Below are 24,722 nucleotides of genomic sequence, written 5' to 3'. Positions count from 1 at the left end.
TTTAATTGTTTTATTTGGGAAAAGTGCTTCTTACAAAAGGGCAGCTGCAAAATACAGAGACCTCTGCAACAATTACTTGTTTTTTCTTAAAGTGAAAGAATGAGTGGGATCCAAACCAAAGCAGTAGATGGACAAATCAGGAGCATCTCCCAAGTTATTTTCAGGAAACAAAGCAACAAAATGCAAAGGTAAACTTTCCCATCAAGGAATTCTTCTAACAACTTAACTTCAGCTTGTCTTATGGATTACCACGCCCTCCCCTTTAGTGGAAAAAAAAGTGTGACTTATTACTGCAAATCAATCACTCCACTACAATAAACACCTTAGAACATAGTTTTGAATACTTCCATCTACCTGCAAAGCTCAGGGGTGGAAAGAGGCAATACCCACAAAAACAAACACAAAAACCTGACAACAGAACCCCTCAAACAGAGGACAAAAGTTTTTCCAAAAGTGCCTGGACTGGAAAGGCTACACCAAGAAACATTAAATAAAACTGTGCCTCCAAGACCCAGTCTGTGTTGATACATGGGATAACCAGTCATTTATCCACTATGGCTGACCCCATTCCTCTAGCATATAGACAGAGCTAGCGCTGCTAAGCAACTATCTCCAACACACTGCTTTGCCCTTTAAGATCTACCCGCCACATGAGGCTGAAACCACTAAACCAAGTTTGTCCACTAAGGCTAAAAATACTGTATCTATGCAGGGACAGGAAGCTCATGCTCACACCAAGCCCTTGGGAGTCAACTGCCAATCCTGCACTGATGGTGTGCCACTTATCTTTCATGTGTGTTCTTTCAAATGTTCCTAGCATGCTAAAGTCAATACATTCACACCTGGTTCTCTTTACCCAGTAGTACTCCTTATGTGCAATTAAACAAGAGACCAAAACCATAGGACAAGAGAATGTGGGAGGGAATTATAGGGGAGGGAACTGATACAAAAACACAGATGTGCACATTTTACCAGAAACCTCAAAGACCCACCTCCTACGTCTGCAGAAGGCTACTTGCCAGCCAGCTTAGGTGCCTTCACCCGTCACCCCTACTCTTGGACCCCAAAGCACGGCTGGTGCTTTTGCTCCTGAACCTGGGGTCCTGGAAATGAGTGCAGAAAGTCCATAGATACAACCTGACTGAAAACAGATGACGCAACAAACCTACCCTAACTGTCTGACAGTTAAATTCATGTTACAAAAAAACTAACTTTAAGATTTATTTTTGTAACTTTTTGAAACAGAGAAAACAGATACTCCTTGGGGAAAGGGGAGGGGAGCAGCAGGCCCTGGGTAAGTGATCACGACAGCACCTGGAGTGGAGAGGCCTGCCTAGGAGAGCAACACGCACTGCCACGCGGCACAGGGGACAGCTACTGTCTGAGGCTCGCAGACCAGTTCCCGTGCCACTCAAAGCTGCTATAGGTCCAAGTCATAAAAATCTTCCAGCTCATCGTGAAACAAGTCCCACTCGTCCTCAGAGTCTGTCAGCTCGTCGTCCCCACCTGCAGCCAAAAGCATAAGCAACATCTCGCCCAGCTCAAAGGTGACAACCTCCTCTTCATCGTTGTCAAAGGGGTTGCTGTTCTCTCTTTCCTCAATGAGTTCCCAGAAGTGGTTCCTTCGTTGGGCCTGTAAAAAACAAGGCCATGATAGGGGTAGCACTGCTGAGTAGTGTCTTCTATTCTGTTGCTTATAAGGCAAACCATCCAGCACACAGAGGGCATGACGAACCAGACTTCTACTTACGATCCATCTTACCAATCCTCCCCTCTGGGTACTTGTTGGCAACAGTTTAGGCCAGGGCCTTCCACACTGTCTTTTTTTTCCCTTTCCTATCCCTCCCAGTTTTCCAAGGTCTGCCTCCTCCTTTCATCCTCTCCTCCAGTCTCACTCCCAGCTCTGAGTGCTAATCTTGGCTTTCCCCTTCCTTCCCCAATGTTCAGACTCAACTGATCGTGGAATTTCCCCTTCTTTAGAAAAACAGCGAGAGTTACCCGGTATCTGCTTGATGTTCCCACTTTCTGTCTCTGTGGCTCCTCTCTACGGCCATCAGGGTACGCATGCTTGTAAAAACAGTTCCCTCCAAATGGACAGCTCCCACGTCCTTCATCAAAATACCTGCACGCCTTGTTGCTGGAAAGGAAAATATCGCAACCCTTATTCACAGTGGACTTCAGGCCTATATCCAGGGTTTCTTTAAACAGGTAATAAGGGTAGAACCCGGATATCAGTTCACAGCCCTCCCCAAAGTGTTTTTATAAACGTGTGCTAAAGCATGAAACACTAACACAAAGTCACTGTTTGAATCTATTCTGTTTACCAACTCAAGGATCGCGTACCAATAGAAAGGAAAATCTTCTAGAAAGCCAACACGTAAAAATTAATATTGGACAACTATGACATGACTCAGAATAAGGTAGAACCCATTCATGGTCTTTAGCTATCAACAGTAGAGACATCATTATAACGCAGTCCCTTGGCAGGTACCTCAAGGACTGTGTTATACAGCAAGATACAAAGTGGGTAAGTGGTATGAGGGTGACAAAATAAACCGTACTGGGAAGCAAAAGAAAGGGTAGGAAGGAGGTAGGAGTGTGTAACGTAGCACTGATCTTCCAAAGTGAACCCAAGCTGCTGGGCTCTCGGCTTGAGAAAAGGCTGCAGTGCTCATACCTCATTGCCTCCTTGTATTTCTGAATGAGTTTCTGCTTCTCTTCTTTCTCTTCCACCCAGTACTCACTTGGAATGACAAAGTTAGATGTGATCCGGCATTCTGGGCAGGACCTGGGAAACAATGAACAGGCTGCAATGCAAATCCCCCTTTACAGACCCACTCTTAAGAACACACCCTGGTGTGTCACCTCCAGACTTAAGGGCTTAACTGAGAGGCACATGGGCATTTCCTGAAAGGGTTCCACATATTGTCAAACAACTGACCCTTTCTTTGAAAGCAAGACAAAGTCCTTCATAAATTCAAGTCAATGGCTAGCCAGTTCATTTTTAAAAAATAACTTAGATTAAAAAACAAAACAAAAGAAGACATTTCACACAGACTCCTTTTTCTTTCGTTTAAATAAATTTATTTCTTGTAACTTTGCTCTGTTTAGATTATGTAGTATTTGTTCAGTTATGAGAACAATCTTTAAAGGATGGTGGATTATTGGCTAGCTTAATGGATGGAATAGGAAAAGTGGAAAATGTAAAACGTCAGGAAACAGACATTCAGAGCTAGATAAGTTTGTTCACAGAGCCTAAACTGGCTAATCCATTAAACACAATCTCCTCAGAAAAAGCACAAAGATTCTACTAACTGATACATAGGGTTTCCTCATTCAAATAAAAGTAGACCAACTAACCTAGCAGCTAGCTGAAATACAAAGAAGAAATCCCAATTAGAATACCCCAATTTCAAGATAAAATGCATGCATTTAAATGCGGTCCATCTGGTTGAAAGTTGGCACAAGGTACTAAATTCTTCCCCAAAATAGAAAGCACAAACGAAGATTGGGGAGGAGTCTCACTTTATGATCTTGCTCTCAAATTGCTTAGCACTCCTCCACTTGCGAATACACTTGAGACAGTAGGTGTGGTTGCAGTTGGAGAGGATCCCAAAGCGGCGCTCGCTGGGGTTGGCTTTCTCATAGACCACCTCCATGCAGATCCCACACACCATGTCCTTGCTGCGCTGCACAGCAAAAGACAGCTCCATGTCCTTCTCGTGGGCCTCAATGCAAGACTAGGAGAAGGAAGAGATGAGAAGCATCCTGAAAGACTTCCACTCCACAGTTCATGAATGTTCAGACAATCAAATCATCAAATGAAATGTTTTCCTAATTTGACTTGAAAGTAAGTTTTGTTCACAAGTGAACATAAGTGAAATGACATTATTAGACTCCACAATACTGTAAAATCCAACTGTGAGGACTCAACCCCAGAAACTGAAAAATTACACCCTATATTCTCTATCCTAAACTTGAAGCTCCACTGTTTTTTTCCTATGTTAAAGATGGTTTTTCATGCTTAAGAGATTTTCTGGCTTCTAGTTGGATAATGTTATCAGTATTAAGATTCTAATTTAAAAACTGTCAGAAAATAAAGGTAAAGGAAATCATGTACCAGGTACATAATCTTCATATGCTATTTATTTGCAGTGTTGGGGACTGAAGTCAGAACCTCACAGCTACTAGTCAAGAGTTCTAATACTGAGCCATACACCCAGGTCCTAATATGCCTTTAAAAAAAAAAAACAAAAAACCTGCTTTACTAAGATAATTCACACACCATGTTATTCACCCATTTAAAAACTGTACAATTAGGCTCAGTGGCAGAGCACCTGCCTTGCACATGTGAGGCACTGGGTTAGATCCTCAGCACCACATAAAAATAAACAAAATAAAGATATTGCATCATTCTATAACTAAAACATATTTTTAAGAAATTATACAATTAAATCACTTTTTTGATATTCAGTTGTACAAAAATTTACCTTATTATTAGAATGTTTTCATTACCCCTAAAAAGAAACCCCATACTCATTAGCAGTTACTTCTTTTCCTTCAAAATCCCCAAGTCCTGGGGCTGGGGATATAGCTCAGTAAGTAGAGTGCTTGCATTGCATGCACAAGGCCCTGGGGGGTTTAGTCCCCAGCACCACCACCACCCCCACCCCCAAAAAATCCCCATCTCAGCAACCATTATTTGCCGGTGGATTTGCCAGTTCTGTGGTCTTTTATGACTGGCTTTGTTCACTTACTATGTTTTCAATCTCAAATATGTGATATTCTTAGTATTTTGTTTCTTTTTAAGGTTGATAAATATTATACTGGGTGGAATAATTTTACTTATCAATTCATCAGATGATAGACACATTTCGGTTGTTTCCATTTGGGGAACATTTATACTACTATAAAAATCTATCTACAAATTTTCATGTGAACACCAAGTACTTTTTTAATTTATAAGAAACATGATTATAGAAAATACAAAATGCAGAAGAGCCACCCATAATCCCACATAACCACTTAATGTTAGTATATATTCCCTTGTCTATTCCTAAAACCCTTTGTTTTTACAGTCTTCAGAGGTAGGTCCTACTACCCTCAATATATAGTTATAAGGACTTTTTTTTTTCTTTTTTGGTATTGAGTCACTCTACCACTGAGCCACACTGCAGCCCCTTTTTGTTTTATGACATGGTCTTATGAAGTTGCTGAGGCTAGCCTCAAACTTGTGATACTCCTGCCTCAGCTTCTTTAAGTTACTGGGATTACAGATGAGTACCATCATACCCAATTTGAAATGTGAATTTTAAGAGTAAATCATATGGAATGTTAATCTCAGAAAAGCTATTATTAGAAAAAAAAGAAGAAGAAAAACATTTAAAAGCCCATAGTTTGAGGTTCTGGAAGCAAGACTTTTTTTGTTGTTTCTTTTTTGGTTTGATGCTAGGGATTGAACCTAAGGATTTGCATATGCTAACCAAGGGCTTCTACCACTGAACTGCCTAGCCTCTAGAAGCATAACTTCTTGATAAAGCATTCAAGAAGCTCAGAGAAGAAACACTTCTACTTACTGAAAACCATTCAATTCATCAAACGCTTTTCTAAAATGAACTGACATTGTGAAAGGGCAAATACAGCTTCATACACCTGAAAACACAGGTGTCTCCCTGAAGACTTACTTTGATGTGCTGTGACCTCTGGGCTGCATCCATCGGGTGGAGGACTTGCAGCCCACACATGTCACACGAGTCTCCGTGGAGATACACACAGTTCTCCCCATAGCGGCACTCTCCCACTGCAGCATAGGGGCAAAGCTGCTTCTTAGTTTCCACTGCAGTTTGCTCTTTCTCTGATTCTTCCTTGGTCACTGAGCCCTGCAGGGGTGCTTCAGTGCAGGAAGGGGCAGCTGAAAATGTGTAAGAGGGTAGTAAAGGTCCAAAAGGATAAGGCATATTAAGAACTATAAGGTATTGAGAACCTAACTGAGAAGAAAAAAAAAAAAACTTAATTAAACTCAAAACAGTCTACTAAACTAACTTCTTCACTAATGAAATCAGGACCTCCTGCATTCTAGGTAAAATGCTACCACTGAGGTTTATTCCCACCCTTTTTTATTTTGAGATAGGGTTTACTATGTTGTCCAGGTGGGCTTCAAACTTTCAATTCTGCTCCCTCAGCCTCCCAAGTAGCTGAGATTAAAGACATGCACCACCACATCCAGCTTTTTTGGGCCCTTTTTATTGAGACAGGGTTTCACTAAGTTGCCAAGGCTGGCCTCAAACTTGATTCTCCTGCCTTAGCATTCCAATTACAGGTGTGCACCACCATGTCCAGCTTAATTTCTTTACTCTTTCAAGATATTTTTCTCTAATAATGACATTTCCAAGATAAGGCTTGTTATATGATTTGAGTCATACTATTTCAAAATAAGTAGTAATTTTTTTAAAAATTAAAAAGTAGGTTATGGAAGAGAGGCATCAGTTTTCTTGAACATTATGAATTTATTACTTATTGGGATTCAAAAAGTTTGTTTCACTCCATCTGTAAGTCCTAGGTTATCCAATTTAAAGTGAGAAATTAGGCTAAATATGAAGACTGGAAGCAGGAAGACTGTGAAAACTCAGTTTAATTGATGAACTACCTCTTTATATTATTCTTTAGAATACTTACTACGTCCACAGTAGGGCTGCCCAGGAACAAACTCAATGGCATTCACCCAGTCCTCTGAACCTGCTCCTACTGTTGGATAGTTTGAATTTCTTGACTCAGCTTCGCCTGTATTCATTTCGACAAGCGGTCCAACCACGGATGAGAGACTTGAGGAAGCAGCAAGGGAAGGTTTTGCAATTAGATCTGTAGCAGTCGCTTCTTCCTGTTTCAATGGCTTGCTATGTTCATATCTGGGGGTGGGGGGGAGTAAAAAGCAAGCAGTTAGGGCTGGGAATATAGCTCAGCGGTAGTAGAGTCCTTGCCTTGCATACACAAGGCCCTGGATTCAATCCCCAGCAACCCCCGCCTAACACACACACAAAGTCTTGACATCTAGGCAACACAGAAGTGACTCTGTAGTCATTAAAGAGTGAGGCTGTGCTGATGTGGAATAGTGTCTAAAATATACTATTTAGTGAAATAAATAAGCTGCAGAGCAACAACAACAAAAAACAAGCCTTCTGCCAAATTACCCCTATAATCCCCAAGACTCAGGAGAGTAAGGCAGTAGAATCACAAGTTCAAGGCCAGCCTCAAGCAAGACTATCACAATATAAAACAGGCCTGGGGACCTAGCTCAGTGGTAGAGCAAGGCTAGGTGCAATCCCCAATACAAAAACAAACAAAACAAAATCAAAAAACAGCCTTTAATCAAGTTTGGCCTATAGGCCACCCACCCCTGCTATAAACCACTTATTACTCTTCAAATTTAACTGATCAGGAAGTTTCATCTAGTTAACAACCTACAGTTCCCATGGTAACTCTGCTAAAGAAACCACATCCCAAACCAAGTGAATGATTAATCAAACCAAAATGGACACTGAGGGCTGGGAGTTACGCTCAGTTGGTAGAGTGTTTGCCTCACATGCACAAGGCCTTGGGTTCAATCCCCACAAAAAAGAAAAAAGAAAAAAAAAGTGTACAAACCACCTTTAAAAGATACATATATACTTTTTTATATTTCCCTTTTCCATAGTCTTTCATGGAGCATTTCCCAAACTTTTTGCCCATATAGTCTCTCCTCCTTTTTCAATCTGTAAATCACTAAGCCTATCTCCAAATATAGAAAACAAAACAATTACTTCCTTCATGGAGGAACTTACTGCTTGAGAAAAATGCTGATAATTCAGGCTTCCGTGCTACTATTTTCATTCAGACAAAATAAATTAATTTTGTTATGTACTAAATCTAAATCTTAACTTCTCAAAAATCTACCTTACCTAACAGCCTTCGCAATGAAACAGTATTAACCAAGGGTCTATTTATGCTTACATCTAAGAAAGAAGAATTTGGCAAACCTTTGCTGAGCTGCTCTGTATTTAATCACTATATTCTATTACCTCAAACATTCACATTCCAACTCCTAGGTTAGGTAACCTTTTTTTGGCTAGAAGTACAAGTGAAATGAGAATCCTGCTATCAGCTTCAAAAACCCAATGCACTGTGTTCTGGGGTGGAATTATATGAGCTGAGGGGAAGGAACTATCAGGAACATGCTCTTTCATGGGCTAGAGATATAAATGAGTTGAGTACTTGTGCATATAAGGCCCTTGGTTTGATCCCCAGCACCAAAAAAGTAAAGAATATGCTCTTTCATTTGTTTCATTTCACTTCATTGTCAAATATCAGTGAAGGACTACTAGGGATATGGGGATATAGTTCAGTGGTTGTGCATTTGCCTAGCATGCCTCTGGGCCTGCTTTTGACCCCTAGCACCAGAATTTTTCTTTTTTAAATCTACATTTATCCATTAACAGATTCTCAGAATAGCTGGGCATATAATGCTATTCACACCTATAATGCCAGTGGCTGGGGAAGCTGAGGCAGGAGGTTCGTGAGTTCAAAGCCAGCTCAGCAAAAGCGAGGTGCTCTGTCTCTAAATAAAATACAAAATAGGTCTGGGGATGTGACTCAGTGGTGGAGAGATCCTGAGTTGAATCCCTGGTACCACCCAAGCCCTCAAATCTCAGAATAAACTTGCTTTTGTTTGATAATTTTAAAATTATATATATTTATATTGTGGGGATTGAACCCAGGGCCCTGTTTTGAACATGCTAAGTTAGTATTCCACCACTGAGTTATACCCACAGCCCTTTAATTTTGTTTTGATTCAGGGGTGTCACTAAGTTGGTCAGGCTAAAGAACTTGTCAATCTTTTGTCTCAGCCTCCCAAAGGACTGGGATTCCAGGCATGCAACATCATATCCAGCTTAGAGGAAACTTTCATTTTAAGTTAATTATATTCAAAACCTTCTCATTTGATGGCAAGGACCTTGTTTTATTTATACTGAGTAGATAGAATGGCTCTTAATGTGTGATTGATTACAAAATAAACTGCTTTGGCACGTTCATCTCAGTTTTCTTTTTCCTCTCTCTCTCTTTTTTTTTAATATTGGGGATTGAATAATCAAGAGTCTCACTAAATTGGTGAGGCTGCCTTGAACTTGCAAATCTCCTTCCTGTGCCTCCCCAACAGGAAGTCACTTCTTTACTATTAACACAGACACCAAAAAAACCTAAATTTCCTTCATTGGGAAACTCACATCTGCTAAAATAATGCAGCCTCATCAAAACTGGACACCTGGGCCGGGGTTGTAGCTCAGTGATAGAGCAATTGCCTAGCACACATGAGGAACTAGGTTTGATTCTCAGCATTACACAAATAAAATTAAGGAATTGTGTCCATATACAACTTAAAAAAAAAAAAAAAAAACAGGGCACCTCCTCACTCCTTGGTCAAAATTCTCAGTCCTTTCCTACAAAGAAGCCCTCTGAATACAGGGGAAGACTAAAGATGGGCTTCTATACTTAGTTTCTAAGAGAAAACAGAATGCCCTTTGGAACTGCAAAAGTGCATGAAAAATAAAATGACTAACAGGTAGACCTAGGCCAGATTTCTATGATCTTTACCTTCAATTTCCCATTCATTCCACCTGTATGGTCAATCAGATGAACACTACTTCTGTATCTTTTCCTATTCTGTCCCTGTTTATTCTCCAAAGCTCTCTGCTGGGCACTTTTTTGTGGGAGGTGGGGAAAGGTTTCCAGGGTTTTAACCCAGGGGTGCTTAACCACTGAACCAATCCATATCCCCAACCCTTTTTTTGAGATAGAATTTCACTAAGTTCCTTATAACCTAGACAAGTTGCTATAAGGCTGACTTTGAACTTCCTCAGCTCTCAAGTCACTGAGACTATATAGGCATGCGACACAGGGCCCAGTCTGATGGGCACTTTAGAGTCTCCACTCTCATTGTTGAAACAGTTCTCAACTGTCTGGAACCCAGTTCAAGAAATCTAGCTCGGGGCTGGGGATGTGGCTCAAGTGGTAGCGCGCTCGCCTGGCATGCGTGCGGCCTGGGTTCGAACCTCAGCACCACATACAGACAAAGATGTTGTGTCCGCCGATAACTAAAAAATAAATATTAAAAAATTCTCTCTCTCTCTCTCTCTCTCTCAAAAAAAAAAAAAAGAAGAGCTCTCTGCCCCTCTAAATGTCATTTCTCATTTAAAAAAAAAAAAGAAAGAAAGAAATCTAGCTCCTCCATAATTAGCCTAGTATAGAACATCTGCAGAAACTATTACTTTTGTACTCTAGCACATGAACCCAATAGATGACACTTTTTTTCCTGTTAATGTCAATAGAATTGGCTATGACACTGTCACTAAGTCTTACCAAATATAATCATCTAAAATATGTCCAAACGTTTTGATAACAGGCATCCCTTTCAAAAAGGTGGAGCTTGATTCCTCTCCCCTTGAATGTGGTTTGGATATAGTTCAGAATTTGGCAGAAGTGACAACATGTGACTTCTGAGACTAGGTCATAAAAGGCATTGTGGCTTCTCCTGCCCCCAGTGGAGTCACTGCCTCTGGAGAAGACAGCTGTTAAGCTGTAAACATACTAAAGCAGCCCTATGAAGGCCCCCTGGCCAACAGCCATGAAAGTGAGCCACTTTACAAGCTGTTCTGCAGCTCCCATCAGGCCTTCAGATGACTGTCACAATGGTCAAATCTTCACTGCCATCTATCTCCTCAAAGTCTAAGCTAGAACTACCCAGCCAAGCCACTCACAGATTTCAGACTTCCAGAAAACTGCAGGATAATAAATGTTTGTTGATTTACTCTGCTACATTTGGGGGTAATTTGCTTAACATCATTGGATAACTAAACACCTAAACATTTTCTTAACAGTGAAGATTTTAAAATAACAACAAAAAACTGTGCCTGGTTTCTAATCAGAACCCACCACTGCTGAATTCCAATGTAAGGAACTCAATGAATAACAGTAGAGATTACTTAATAACTAATACCTCTTGGTTTTCTAACATTCTAAGAAAGGTATTAGAGACATTTCTGAAAGTGTTCCCTAAGTTGTAACTGCTCCTGAGTTTACAGGATTCAGGAAGTAAGACAAAATGATAAGCCCTCTAACTAGTAACCTAACAGCTAGAGGTTTAGCTGCATGGTAGAAGGTATGAAGCGTGAGGCTCCAGGATTTGTGCCCAGAACAGGGGTGGGAGTAAGGAGTCTAATGCACCATTCCAAAGACCTAAGAATCCACTCTCCATAATTCATAATAGAGAATGACTGAATCCCATCTAATTTAGTCAAACATGTGCCTCATTCTTTGTTTTGAAAAGTAAATGCCATATAAAACACATATGCTTTCCTAGCACATACAGTTCTGGGTTCAATTCCCAACAATGAAAAAAAAAAAGTAATACATTCCTTCTAGGATATCTTTCCATATACTATCATTTCTAGGGAGTTTTGTTTTATTTATTTATTTATTTATTTATTTATTTATAATGCTGGGAATTACACCTAGGGCCCCTTGCATAGCAGGCCAAGTACTCTTTCTACTAAGGTATAACCTAGCCCTAAAGCACTAAATAAACACATTATATAATGAAGCTATTAAAATTATGTATCTAGAGCTGGGGTTGTACTCAATGGTAGAGCGCTTGCCAAGCATGTGCAAGGCACTGGGTTCGATTCTCAGCACCACATATAAATAAATAAAGGTCCCTCAACAACCAAAAAAACTTTTAAAAATAAGTGGAATAAAATTATGTATCTAGGGCTGATGATATAGCTCAGTTGGTAGAGTGTTTGCTTTACATGCACAAGGCCCTGGGTTCGATTCCCCAGCATCAAAAAAAAAAAAAAATTATGTATCTACAGCTGTAGTTGTAGCTCAATGGTACAGTGCTTGCCTAGCAGTGTGTGTGGCACTGGGTTCAAGCCTCAGCATCACAGAAAAATAAATCAAAAATAAAGGTATTAAAAAATATTATGTAATTACTTTCATTGTTTTCTCCCAACCCATCCCTGAATGAAATGAACTTAGCTGGGAGCCCTGGCTCAAGAAAGCAACTCAGGAGGCTGAAGCAGAAGAATTGCCAAGTGAGACCAGCCTCAGCAATTTAGGAGGCTCCAAACAACTTGGTAAGACCTTATCTGAAAGGCTGGGGATGCACTTGATGATAAAGTGTCCCTAGGTTCAACTCCTAGTATCAAAACAAAATAAAAAATTAATTGATGAACAGATTCTTACCTGCAGCGGTCTCCATAAATACAGTACCCACGTTGAAAATACTTGCACACTACACCATACGGACTGTCAGAGAGGTCATGCGAGTAGCGACAGTTATCTCCTTCCTTACAAACCCCATGCATAAAATACCTGTGAGACAAAGGACCACAAAACTAGATTAAAAATGGCTAAAGCCAGTCCTCAAAGATCCACTACTAATATAGTCTTCTAGTAAATACACAATAGTGTGAAATTAATAGAGTATACCTAGATCACGTGCCAGAATGAACCATGTGAGTACTACCATAGGCCGCCCACAGAGCTAGATTTTAAACATTCATCTTATCACTGCAGGTCAAGTCTGACTACTGTCCTCATTTTACAGTCCTAGGGAGGTGGCCTCTTATTTTCCACTAACTTTAGCCCTAAGAGCAGCTCTATCTGTAAAACAATCAAAGAAACCAAATAGACTGAAAAGGGAAACCACCCTGCCAATTATCTTTAAGAATTACAGGTGGAGGGGCTGGGGTTGTGGCTCACTAGTAGAGAGCTTGCCTAGCATGTGTGAGGCACTGGGTTTGAGCCTCAGCACCACATTAAAAAAAAAAAAAATACATAAAATAAAGGTGTTGTGTCCATCCACAACTAAAAAAAAATAAAAAAAAAAAAAAAGAATTACAGGTGGAGGTAGCAAGCAGCTTCCAAAAACCACACATAGAATACAAGTGAATCTAGACCAGCAGCAGGAATATTACCTGAGAATCTGCTAGAAATGCAGACTCTACCTATGGCCTACTCAATCAGCACTGGGCGTGGGACCCAGCAATCTCTTCTCTAAAGTACTGGATGGGCTAGGGAAATGATAACAGTCTTTCTTTTTTTGGGAACCTTGATCCAAAAAGTGAACAGACTCCTCCAACTTCCTATCACTGCCTCCTATCTGGGGTTCAGTTTTTAATTCTTCAGTCCTTTCTCGATCTCTTTCTACTAAGCAGGGTTATAAAGATTTGAGTTCTGGAAGGCCAGAAGTTCCATAACATGCATCTACACATGGCTGGTATAAAGTAAGAAAACTTGTAGATTGACCTTGTAGAGGACAGTGCTGTACTGATGAGAATCATACATTTATCAGAAAATGATAGGCAAAAAGGTGTTAAAGCACAATGCACCTAGTGAACTGAATATTTATAGAAAATAGATTCACATTTATCTAAGATGCCTTCCAGAAGGCGGGGGGGGGGGGGGGGGGCTGGGCTGGGGATGCAGTTCAGTAGACATGCCTAAGAGCATGTGTTCAGCATGAGCAAGGCTCTGGGTTGGATCCCCACCACCACCACCAACACACAACAAAAGGTTACTCCAAGTTTAGAAATGAACAGTTCTTTTCAGAGGTTACAAACCTTCTATGTGACAGTCCCAGATACATGAAAAGAAAAGAAAAAAAACTCTTGGTGCAAACGGTTATAATTATCAAGACCCTTAGTATTCTAGGATTACAGTCCATAACAAAATATAAAAATGAAGTCAAATTAGAGGTATAATTAGCCTAATTCCAACTGATATTAGATTTTAACTTTATCTAACACAGGTTGGAACTTTTGCTCAACTGCAAAGCTACTTTCCACAAGCTATCCAGCTGTCTGAGCACTACACAACCCTATTTATTTTGTTTATGAAAAGAATATAATAAAATTAGACACACTTGGGAGGCTGAGACCCTAAGCAACTTAGTGAGACCCTAAGTTATATGGGTGGGGCTGGTGATGTGGCTCAGTGTTGAAATGCTACTGGGTTCAATCTCTGGCACCAAAAATAAAATTAACAAAATTAGACCCAAGTTTTGGCGGAACGTTTCTACCAAACTTGTACCGAGAAATTACCTATTTCTGACTTCATAAATGGATAAAAAGACTTAAGAAATGAAAGTTAACAACCAATTACAAGCACTACAAGATAGTCATACTTCAAAGTAACAAGTTATTCATTTGAAGCACTGCCTTGGAAAACAGCTCAGTGCAACACCATTTACTCCCACACTTCACACATAAGACAAAGGGGTCTGTGACTTTGGTATGTCTTTGGGGTGTGTTTGATACAGGGGCTGGGGCCCATTAGTAGAGTGCTTGCCTAGCATGTGTGAGGCGCTGGGTTCAAGCCTCAGAACCACATAAAAAAAATAAAATGAAGGTATTAAATAAATAAATGTCAGAGATACTGATATAATTTAAAGGCTTGATAAAAGTTCTACCCAGTGGTATAAAGGTGTATTAAGAACTATAATGCTAATAATAATAATAATAATGCTCATGTATAATAGTATAATTTGGAGGACATATTTTACAGAGTTATGAAAAATGGTGTTGTGAATGGATAATTATGATTGTAATGCATTCCACTATTGTCATGTATGTATTTAAAAAAAAAAAAGTTCTACCCAGAGACCTCAAGCTGGGAAGAGAAGATGGCTCTTAAGCCTCAGGAACAGTAGTAGATATTAGGTACTAGGGATTGAGCCCAGAGTCTTGCTAGGCAAGCCCATGGTAGGCAAGCACTCTACCACTGAGCTACATCCTCAGTCCTTTTCAATTCAAGAGAGAGACTAAGTTGCCCAAGCTTGTGATCATGCTGTCTCAGTCTCAGTAGCTGGGATTACAGGTGTGTTCTGTTTTGTTCTTAAATCCTATTTTGCCATGCTCTCATTCATGAATTGTTTGTTGCACTTGGGCTTATGATGCTGTTGATAATGTCAAAGTACATCTTCCAATACTCATTCTGATCGCTTGTGACCTTTATTTTCTCAACCAGTCGTTTCAAGGTACTCCAACACTTTTTCTTACCACTTTTATAACACCACGGATAAGAACTGATCTCTAAATCAGGAGGCCTAGGTCAGTGCAGCAGGGACTATTAACACTTTGGCTAAAAACTTAGTATAGCCTGTAAGCCAAATTATCTTAAAACAGTAACAAATCATTTAGGAATCTAAAACAAGATGGGTGCAGTTGTACACTGTGATTAAAGGTGTGTACAACTTAAGCCTGGGCAACTTAGTGAGACCCTGCAGTTGTACACACCTTTAATCACACGGACTCAGGAGGCTGAGGTAGGAGGATGGCCAGTTCAATGCCAGCATCAGAAACTTAATTTATTTAAAACACTTCTCAAAACAAAAAGGGATAGGGATGTGGTTCACTAGTAAAGTGCCCCCACTAGAACCAAAAATTAAAATACATTTGATTCTGACTCCTTCCTGTTTTAAATTCTACTGAACCATTTCCCCAGGCCTTTTTATTTTTTTGAGACAGGATCTTGCTAAATTGCTGAGGCTGGCCTTGAATTTGATATCTCATGCCTCATTCAGCCTCCAGAGTCACTGGGATTACAGGCATGTGCCATTGTTCCAGCTCACTCTCCATTTTTTAAGAACTTCAAAAAAAAAAAAAAAAGGCAGGCAATATATGTGAAGTAACTGGCATAGTGCCTACACTGGAAGGCACTATGCCATCTTTCTTTCCACATTACTCCTCTGCCCTATCAAACTCTATAATTTCTAACAATGCAGCTAAGAGGTACATATGAACACATAACTTAAAAAAGAGTAAGGCAACCCAACAGGGCAAGAGAGCTACATATTGTGCCACACAGGATTTAAAGGAACTGAGGTAGCACAGCCAGAAGACAACAAAGCAATTACACATTCTCACAAAGGAAAATATGCGGGAAGCTACAATATCAATCTGGTTCAACATAAGGACTGAGAAACTCCACAGAAATGGAATGCATTATGGAGTTGCAGAAACAGCATCACTGAAGGAATTTAAGATGCCACTTTATCACCTAATACTGCAGAAATCAAGAGAAATATTAGTATATAAAATCCTAATTGGTTAGGGTCAAATACCAGGCATTATTTACATGGCATTTTGGTAGATATCTCTGGGTTTTATTTTCTTACTTGCCTTTTGTCTCAGTGATACTACTAGTACACTCAAAAAAATAAATAGTGCTTACAGTGGAATCCTTTCCGGGGAACCCATCTCTGTATAAGACTGAGTATGGTATAAAGTAACCCATAACAGGCAACCCTGCCAAGAATTGCTCCCTAAAACAAAACCAGTGAAAGATAGTAATTTATTTTTAAATGCTATCACCAAAAAGTAATGTCCAAATTCACCTTGACATCTATCACTGCACAGGCTGAGCATGCTTTCTGTGTGTAGTTGGATTATTTGATTTTTTTTTTTAAGTACTTGGCAGTGAACCCAGGGTCCCTCTCCCACTGAGCAATGTCCCTACCCGCCCCCCACACACACACACAGGTATATGGACACTTTTTTGAGACAGGGTCTTACTAAATTACCCCCAATGTACGATCTTCCTGCCTAAGCCTCCCAAATAGCTGGGATATCAGGTGTGTGTCACTGTGCCCAGTAAGCCACATGATTTCTAGTTACTTTCACAGTGAAGATTCTGAGTCCAAGCAGACACTGTCCAGAAATAGAGACAAATGTACCAGATAAAATCCCTCTACTGGACTATAGTACCTCTGGAAACCTAAGCATAGTCACCAAGGCAGAGAGCAGAAACAACAATAAATAGCATGTAAGGGTATATAAGAGAACCAAACACCACCCTTGTTACTATCTATAGGCATCAAAATCTCTCTGGGGAGTTCTAGAAATTATCATAATGTTAAAAAGGCGGCTTTGGGGAATGGGGACTGGAACTGAATCTTGAGGGGAGTACTCTACCAGACTGTTTCTTTTGAGACAGGGTCTCATCAAGTTGCTGGGCTGGCCTAAGACCCGATGATCTTTCTGCCTCAGCTTCCCAAATTGCTGGGATTAGAAGCATGTGAATCCAGGTCTGGCCTAAAGTGACATTTAATAAATTCATCCACCATGCCATTTTCTTTTTTATTTTTGCAGTGCCGGGGATTAAATCTAAGACCTTGTATATGCTAGGCAAGCCCTCTACCATTGAGCCATACATATCCCCAGCCTGAAATCTATACATATTTTTGTTTGCTCTGCAGTACTAGGGATTGAACTCAGGGGTATTCTTCATGGAGCTACACCCTCACCCCTTTTTATAAGACTAGGTGTTGGTAAATTGCCTAGGACTCACAATTCTCTGCCTCCTCACTTGGTAATGTTTTAATTTTCATGAGTGTATATACACTGTTTCTCAAACTTGATAGAAAATTCCTGAGTCAAGACATGTTTTATTCTGTTTTTGTTTGTTTTTGGTGGTGGTACTGGAGAATGAACCCAAGGCCTTCTGCATGCAAGGCAAGCAATCTACCAACTGAGCTATATCCCCAGCCATAGTCTGTTCTTATTTATTATACTACCTATGCACTAATACATACATAAGACACCCAGGTGTCATAATAAATCATGGTGACAGTAGCAAATTAATTTCTTTCCCAGGGCAAGACAACTTTTTCAATACCGTCTAAGAGTATCTTGTCTCCATTACCCATCAAAACATACTATATGTTTTGAACAACTAACAATAAAAAAAAATTTAAAAAAACACACACAAAAAAAAATAAAGTTGTAGTTGAACACACACACACACAAAAAAAAACATACTATATTCTGGGGCCAGTGGTACACAGGCACACTGCAATCCCATGGGCTGGGGAAGCCGGAACAGGAGGGCTGCAAGTTCAAAAATAGAACCAGTGGGGCTGGGGATATGGGTTAAGCGGTAGGGCACTCGCCTGGCATGCATGCGGCCCAGATTCGATCCTCAGCACCACATACCAACAAAGATGTTGTGTCTACCGAAAACTAAAAAATATATATATTAAAATTCTCTCTCTCTCTCTCTCTCTCTCTCTCTCTCAAAAAAAAAAAAAAAGGATAGACCCAGCAATTTATCGAGGTTCTGTATCAAAATTTTAAAAGGTCTGGGAATGTGGCTCAGTGTTTAAGTGCCCCAGGTTCAATTCCTGATAGTAAAAGAAGCACACTATATGTTGCAGACGTAGCTCATTCAATGGTACAGCACTTGTTTTAACATGTGTGAGGCCCTGGGTTCAATCCCCATTACTGGGGATAAAAAAGCTACTCAAGTGGCTCAGGTAGGATCACTCAGGCAGGTTCAAGGTCAGCCTGGGTAACACAGCAAGACAGCATCACAAAACACTACAGTCTGCAAGTAATAAAATTCACTATGCACATTGTGCTCTTAAATAAAGAATTTCTGGGGCTGGGGTTGTGGCTTGGCGGTAGAGCGCTCGCCTTGCACGTTCAAGACCCTGGGTTCGATCCTCAGCACCACATACAAAAATAAACAAGTGAAATAAAGGTGTTGTGTCCAACTACAACTAAAAAATAAATATTTTTTAAAAAAAGAATTTCTAGAAAGATTTCCTTTATTTCAAAGCTATATTAAGCATGCTTTAAAAAAATAAATTTTAAAAATTGACAAATCAAATTGTTTGTAATTTGTGTATTTTCAACTTCCAGAACATTCATCACTATAGAAGCATTTCAATAACAGTGCATAAATTCAAAATTATAATTGGCAAATTGCAATTTTTCTTTAAATATTAACTGTTTTAACCCCACACTCAAAGACAACTACAAGGGGAGCATTTCTATTTTATAGCATTCCTCTAATAAAAGATATGAAGAACAGCCTGATGGTGGCAGCATAATACAGTTTCTCAGCAAGGTATTAAGCTTTTTTTAAGCAACAGAAATAAAACACAATGAGAATTTCAAAAGAAGCATTAAGAGTAATTAACAAGAAAATACAGATGATTATAATCAGTCAAAACCAAACATCCTTCTCCTAAGAATGTCACACTTTAAAGATGCTTATATCCTAAGTATAGAAAATATCACCCAAATTCCTAAATACAGAATTGGTCTATTATGAAGAGAAATGAGCAATCACCAGAACACACCACTATATCCTGAATTGTCTTCAAAGGAGATTTAGTATCAAACACACCAAAAATATTTATACTATATACTTCTGCATTCACTTAACATTTAGTATTGTGTCCCCACTGCAGACAGCCACTGCTTATTTATTGAATGACTGGATGGAGCTAGGAGTATGCTCAGTGGTACAGTACTTGCCTAGCAAACATGAGACCCTGGGTTCAATAAGCAGCATCGCAAAGTTTTTCACATAAATTTGTGAAGATGATTAAAAAAAAAAAGGTCCATTAAATCCTTTGTTTTTACCAGTTTATATGTGTTTCAAAAATGAAAAGCAGAGGAAACTTACAAATTTATATTAAACTGGGCAATTTTAGATATGACTTTACCACGATCAACTCAAGCATGTGCTAACTCCATACTCTATGCCAAGCACTGAGCAAAGCCATGTAGAAACAATAATAAACAAGAGTCCTCCTCTCAGAGCTAATAGGAATAAAATTTCATAATTGCTGTTCCTATAACCAAAACAAAAACCTCCCCCGCACCACCCAGTACTGGATTTATCCATGGGGCTCTTTATCACTTAACCTCATTTCCAGTCCTTTTAATTTTGAGAAAAGGTCTGGCTAAATGGCCTAAACTGATCTAGAACTCTTATCCTCCTGCTTCAGTCTCCCAAGTAGCTGTGATTATAGGCCAATGCACTGAGAAACTTTAAAAAGAAAAAAAAAAACAAAACATGTAGGTACCTGAAACAACAGAAAACAATGTCAAATATCAAACCCCAAGATATATCAATTAACCTTTAGGTTTTTTCCATTCCTTTGTTCTGAAACAGGGTCCTAGGTTGCCAAGGCTGTCTTGGAACTCCCCAGGTTCAAGGGATCTTGTCTCAGTCTCTGAAGTGGCTAGAACTACAGGTGTCTGCCACCATGCCAGGCCAGGCTTTAGTTTCTTTTGTGTTTTTTTGTAGTTTGTTTTTTAAAAACAGTAGTTAAAGCTAAAGTTATAGTCAAAGTTATACCCCCCCCCAAAAAAAAGAAAAAGAAAAACTACTACATTAACACTGAACCTCTTTTCATTATTTTCTCACATCATGTTTGCTCAGCATGTAAATTTGTTAAATACATAATTCTGTAACAAGGGTTCACTTGATGCTTTGACTACATCCCTTGTCACAATAAAACTTACATGTTCTTTTCTTTTTCCCAACCTTCTCCTCCCTGATCTCTCCTTCCTAATGTCATTTTCTCTGAATCACCTCTTTAAAAAAAAAAAATAAAATGATAAGCAGAATCACAGGCTCTGGGTCAGGAGTCCCCTCAAGACCTTGTCTTCCTTTTTGGATGGCATCCAGGACGGAAGACTGAGCTTTCAGCTAGAAATTTACTTGTTCCGGGGCAACAAATTCCCACTCACCCAGGAGGAAAGGCAAGGCAATTTCATTAACTCAAAGATCCTAAAGACAGGGCACAGGGGCTGGGGATGTGGCTCAAGTGGTAGCGCCTTCGCCTGGTACGCGCGGCAGCGCTGGGTTCGATCCTCAGCACCACATACAAATGAAGATGTTGTGTCCCCCAAAAACTAAAAAATAAATATTAAAAAAATTCTCTTTAAAAAAAAAAAAAGACAGAGCACAAACTTGTAATCCTAGCAACTGCTGAGGCAGGAAGATGATCAGTTCAAGGTCAGCAAGAAAACCTATCTCAAAATGAAAAATAAAATTCAATCCCCAGCAACAAAAAAACAAGGAGGGGCTGGGGATGTAGATAAGTGGTAGAGTACACCTGGGTTCAATCCCTAGTACAGCACAAAATAATACTGTAAAAGAAGGCACGGGGGGGGGGGGGGGGGGCTGGGGATGTGGCTCAAGCGGTAGCGCGCTCGCCTGGCATGCATGCGGACCGGGTTCGATCCTCTGCACCACATACAAAGAAAGATGTTGTGTCTGCCGATAACTAAAAAATAAATATTAAAATTCTCTCTCTCTCTCTCATTAAAAAAAAAAAAGAAGAAGAAGAAGAAGAAGGCACAGGGGAATGATGAGTCTAGAACACCATTATTTAGAATCCCTATGAGGAACTAGGAAAGGAGAAACAGGAAAAAGTAACAGAGGGAAAAAAACAAAGTGTTGACAGTAACAATGAATTCTGTTCAGAGATGTAAAGTTGGGGTCAAGATACAAAACAGATAAGAATAGAAATGCCAGGTTGGTGGGCCTGGGGATGTGGCTCAAGTGGTAGCACGCTCGCCTGGCATGCTTGCGGCCTGGGTTCGATCCTCAGCACCACATACAAAGATGTTGTGTCCACCGAAAACTGAAAAACAAATATTAAAAATATTCTCTCTCTCTTCCCCTCTCTCTCACTCTCTCTTTTAAAAAAAAAAAAAAGAAAAGAAATGCCAGGTTGGTGATGGGTATTCCGTGGCCAGACTATATTTAGGCTGGAGATGGATAAAGTCAAGGTAACTTACAGAGCTGTAAAAATTTCTATTCAAGCTGCATCATGTTCAAGGTATAGAGGTGGATTAGCTCTGCAAAATGAATTGTGGGAAAGTCCAGGAATTCGAAAGTTATACTCCTTTTATATTTTTAAAGACTCATTAGCACATAAAAAGCAATTGTAGTGTGGCAAACACCTGTAATCCCAACAGCTCACCAGGCTGAGGCAGGAAGATTCAGAGTTTAAAGCCAGCCTCAGCAACTTAGCCAGGCCCAAGGCAACTCAGTGACAGCCTGTGTCAAAATAAAATATGAAAAACGGCTGGGAAATGAAAAACTCCAAAATGGTTTGGGAAAATGCCTGGGAAAAGATATATACGTTGATTCTTTCCCAATACATTCTTTACCGGTGACAAGACAGACTCTGGACTTAAGCATTGGTGTCTCCCAAAACAGATCCTTTCCAGATGCTGGCCGCTGACCCCAGACCCTCCATTGTCCAGTAAAAAAAAAAAAAAAAAAAAAAAAGAAAGAAAAACAAATTCCTTAATGCCCAAATTGATATGTTTATTAACTAAGTCACCTCTCGGTATAACTTATAAACCCAGACGTTGTCAGTGGCTCATTTTCCACCAGGAAGGTGGGTCCATCAAAGGTGTCACTCCTTTCCTGAACAAAAGCTTTAAATTTAGTTCTGGTCCAGTCCTTTTGTGCTAATGGGGGGGGGGGCCTGGGGTTATGGCTCAGTGGTAGAGCACTTGCCTAGCAAGTGTGAAGCACTGGGTTCCATCCTCAGCACCACATAAAAATAAGGAGGGCTGGGGTTGGAGATCAGAGGAAGAACTCTCCTAGCATGCATGAGTACTGGGTACGATCCTCAGCACCACACAAAATAAAAAAGGTATTGTGTCCACCTACAAGTAAAAAATTAATGTTTAAAAAAAATTAAAAAGGGGGCTGGGGATGTGGCTCAAGCGGTAGCGCGCTCGCCTGGCATGCGTGCGGCCCGGGTTCGATCCTCAGCACCACATACAGACAAAGATGTTGTGTCCGCCAAATACTAAAAAATAAATATTTTTTAAAAAATTAAAAAGGCTTGGGAGCCAGGCGCCGTGGCACACGGCTGAGGAGGCTGAGGCATGAGGATCACAAGTTCAAAGCAAGACTCCAGTTTTGCAAAACCCTGCCTCAAAATAAAAATTAAAAACGAGCTGGGGAACCCGCCCACGCCAGTAATCCCAGCGACTCGGAGGGCGGGGGCAGGAGAATTTAGAGTTCAAAACAGTCTCAGCAATTCAGCAGGCACTATGCAACTCAGGGAGACCCTGTCTTGCGTCCCTAGGTTCAATCTCAAGTACAAAATAAATACGTAATCAAGATTTAAAAAGAAAAATAAAATCAACTATATCCTAGTAAAGAGAAAAGATTCGAATAATAGGCTCCATGAATAGGAACTTTAAAAAGTTTTTTTCATTCCTTCAGATATCGCATTTGAATAGGATCTACAGATTAAGAGAGTTACCTGAAATTTTTAGTTTTCTGCATCCAGTGATTGAAAATCAGATTATCATTCATACCTTACATATATCATATAAAGATCGAGAAAGCTGGGCTGAGGGTTGTGGCTCAGTGATAGAGCGCTCGCCCAGCATAAGTGAGGCACTGGGTTCGATCTTCAGCAACCTCATAAAAATGAAAGAGATACTGTATCCAAGTAAAAAATCAGTACTTAAGAAAAAAAATCGAGAAAGCTTCAATGTGGCCATCAATGTGTCACAAGAAAGACTAGGAATACTGGATATTTAAATCTCGTCTTTAATGCTACAACCGTGACTTCTGTATTATCGGGAATTTTTTTTATAGGTTTCCATATAAACTATCTTGGCCAGATGAAAACCCGAGCCTGAGTTGTATAAAAGAAAGCTTACAACAGTCGCTGCCGATCAGCGCTTTGAAGCCGGAATATTACACATAAAATAAGCTCTTGCGTCCGCGTCTGCTTTCGGCCATCCGCTCATTTTTCGCAGACCCTCTGGCTTACCCAACCACGACCAAACCTCTCTCCTTGGATTCTCCCTTCACGAGCAGGATGCGTGGATTTGGAAAAAGCAATACTGCTCTGGGCGAGAGTAATAATGCAGCTCCTCAAAGCCAGGGTGGAGAGGACCCCGAGCCCCGACCGCTGGGTTCCAAGACAAAGCTCGGAACCGCCAATCCCGACAAACATACAAAGAAATACAAAAGCTTCTTCTCTCGGGCGGCGGGGGGGGGGGGGGGGGGGGCGCGGGGCGGAGAGAGGAGAAAAGACGTTACAAACGGATGACACGGAGCAAAGACCCCCGGGGACAGGCAGCCCTCGGCGGGGTCTCCCGGGCCGGGAGAGGCCGTTGGAGCCCGGCTGGGAGCGACCACCTCGCGCCCGCTTCCCGAACCTCCGGAGCCCGAGGTGGGGCGGGGGCGTCCTCCCACACACCCCCGACACGCCGAAGGCAGCCAGAGGGGTCGGCCTACCTCTCCCCGAGTGCGAGGGCGCCGGAGAAGAGGTGGCCCGGAAAGTGGCGGCCAAGCCCGCGGCCCCGCAGAGATCGCGCGCTACCAGCCTTGGAGGACCACGCTGAGGCCTCGGACGCCGGCGAGGACAGACGCAGCGACGGTCCCGGAGCAGTCAGCGGGGGTCGCGGAAACGCCGGCCCCTCCCTCCCGCCCGCCCCCGCCCACGGCCCCCGCCCCTCGCCCGGCGCTCCGCCACGCAACGTCCTACCTGCAGGTGACCTGTTTGGTCCAGCCGCCGCCGCTGCCGTCGCTGCCACCGCCCCCTCCTCCCGCCCCCGGGGACGGGGCAGCGACTGTGGGGATAGGAGTGGGGGAGGCCGCTGCCACCGCCGCCGCTGCCGCTCCTGCTCCTGATGTTGTGGCTGTTGTTCCGGGAGCCGCAGCCTCCGCCATTACTGTTTATCCCACACAGCAATGGCCCCGGAACTTCCGGGATCACATAGTTCCGGTCCGGCTGAGGGGAGAAGGCGGCGATGGGAGGGGAACGAGGCCCGGGCGCCCGCTGGCTCGGCGCGAGCCTCGCGTCGCGTCTCGGTGAGCTTTGGCCACTAGGACCGCGGGCCCGGGGC

At 41.3% G+C, this 24,722-nt stretch overlaps 1 protein-coding gene and 1 non-coding gene across 3 annotated transcripts; one reads left to right on the top strand and one right to left on the bottom strand.

The window, feature by feature from the left end:
• Positions 1 to 24,722, bottom strand: Mkrn1 (makorin ring finger protein 1). 2 transcript variants are annotated; one of them, XM_076832664.1, is made up of 8 exons: positions 24,362 to 24,722; positions 12,274 to 12,402; positions 6,676 to 6,905; positions 5,685 to 5,800; positions 3,526 to 3,740; positions 2,678 to 2,788; positions 1,999 to 2,137; positions 1 to 1,633 (listed from the first exon to the last, which is right to left on the bottom strand). In XM_076832664.1, the coding sequence occupies exons 1-8, from the start codon at positions 24,544 to 24,546 to the stop codon at positions 1,421 to 1,423; spliced, it is 1,338 nt and encodes a 445-aa protein (XP_076688779.1). In that variant the 5' UTR covers positions 24,547 to 24,722; the 3' UTR covers positions 1 to 1,420. The 2 variants fall into 2 exon arrangements, with proteins under 2 accessions (XP_076688779.1, XP_076688768.1); XM_076832653.1 differs by having other exon boundaries at positions 5,685 to 5,911; positions 24,362 to 24,721.
• Positions 11,804 to 11,875, top strand: Trnav-uac (transfer RNA valine (anticodon UAC)). The gene has a single exon. It is a non-coding gene; the product is annotated as a tRNA-Val (tRNA).

Source organism: Callospermophilus lateralis, chromosome 1 (genome assembly GCF_048772815.1).
Source record: "Callospermophilus lateralis isolate mCalLat2 chromosome 1, mCalLat2.hap1, whole genome shotgun sequence".
NCBI lineage: Eukaryota > Metazoa > Chordata > Mammalia > Rodentia > Sciuridae > Callospermophilus > Callospermophilus lateralis.
The sequence above is the reverse complement of the archived record's forward strand: the minus strand, read 5'-3'. Positions and strand labels throughout refer to the sequence as shown.

Coding starts and splice junctions, on each gene's coding strand:
- Mkrn1 (XM_076832653.1), bottom strand. CDS start 24,546: ATGGCGGAGGCTGCGGCTCCCGGAACAACAGCCACAACATCAGGAGCA. Junction 2,789..3,525: donor TTTGAGAGCAAGATCATAAA/GTGAGACTCCTC, acceptor ATTGTTTCCCAG/GTCCTGCCCAGAATGCCGGA. Junction 1,634..1,998: donor GAACATCAAGCAGATACCGG/GTAACTCTCGCT, acceptor TGTTTTTTACAG/GCCCAACGAAGGAACCACTT.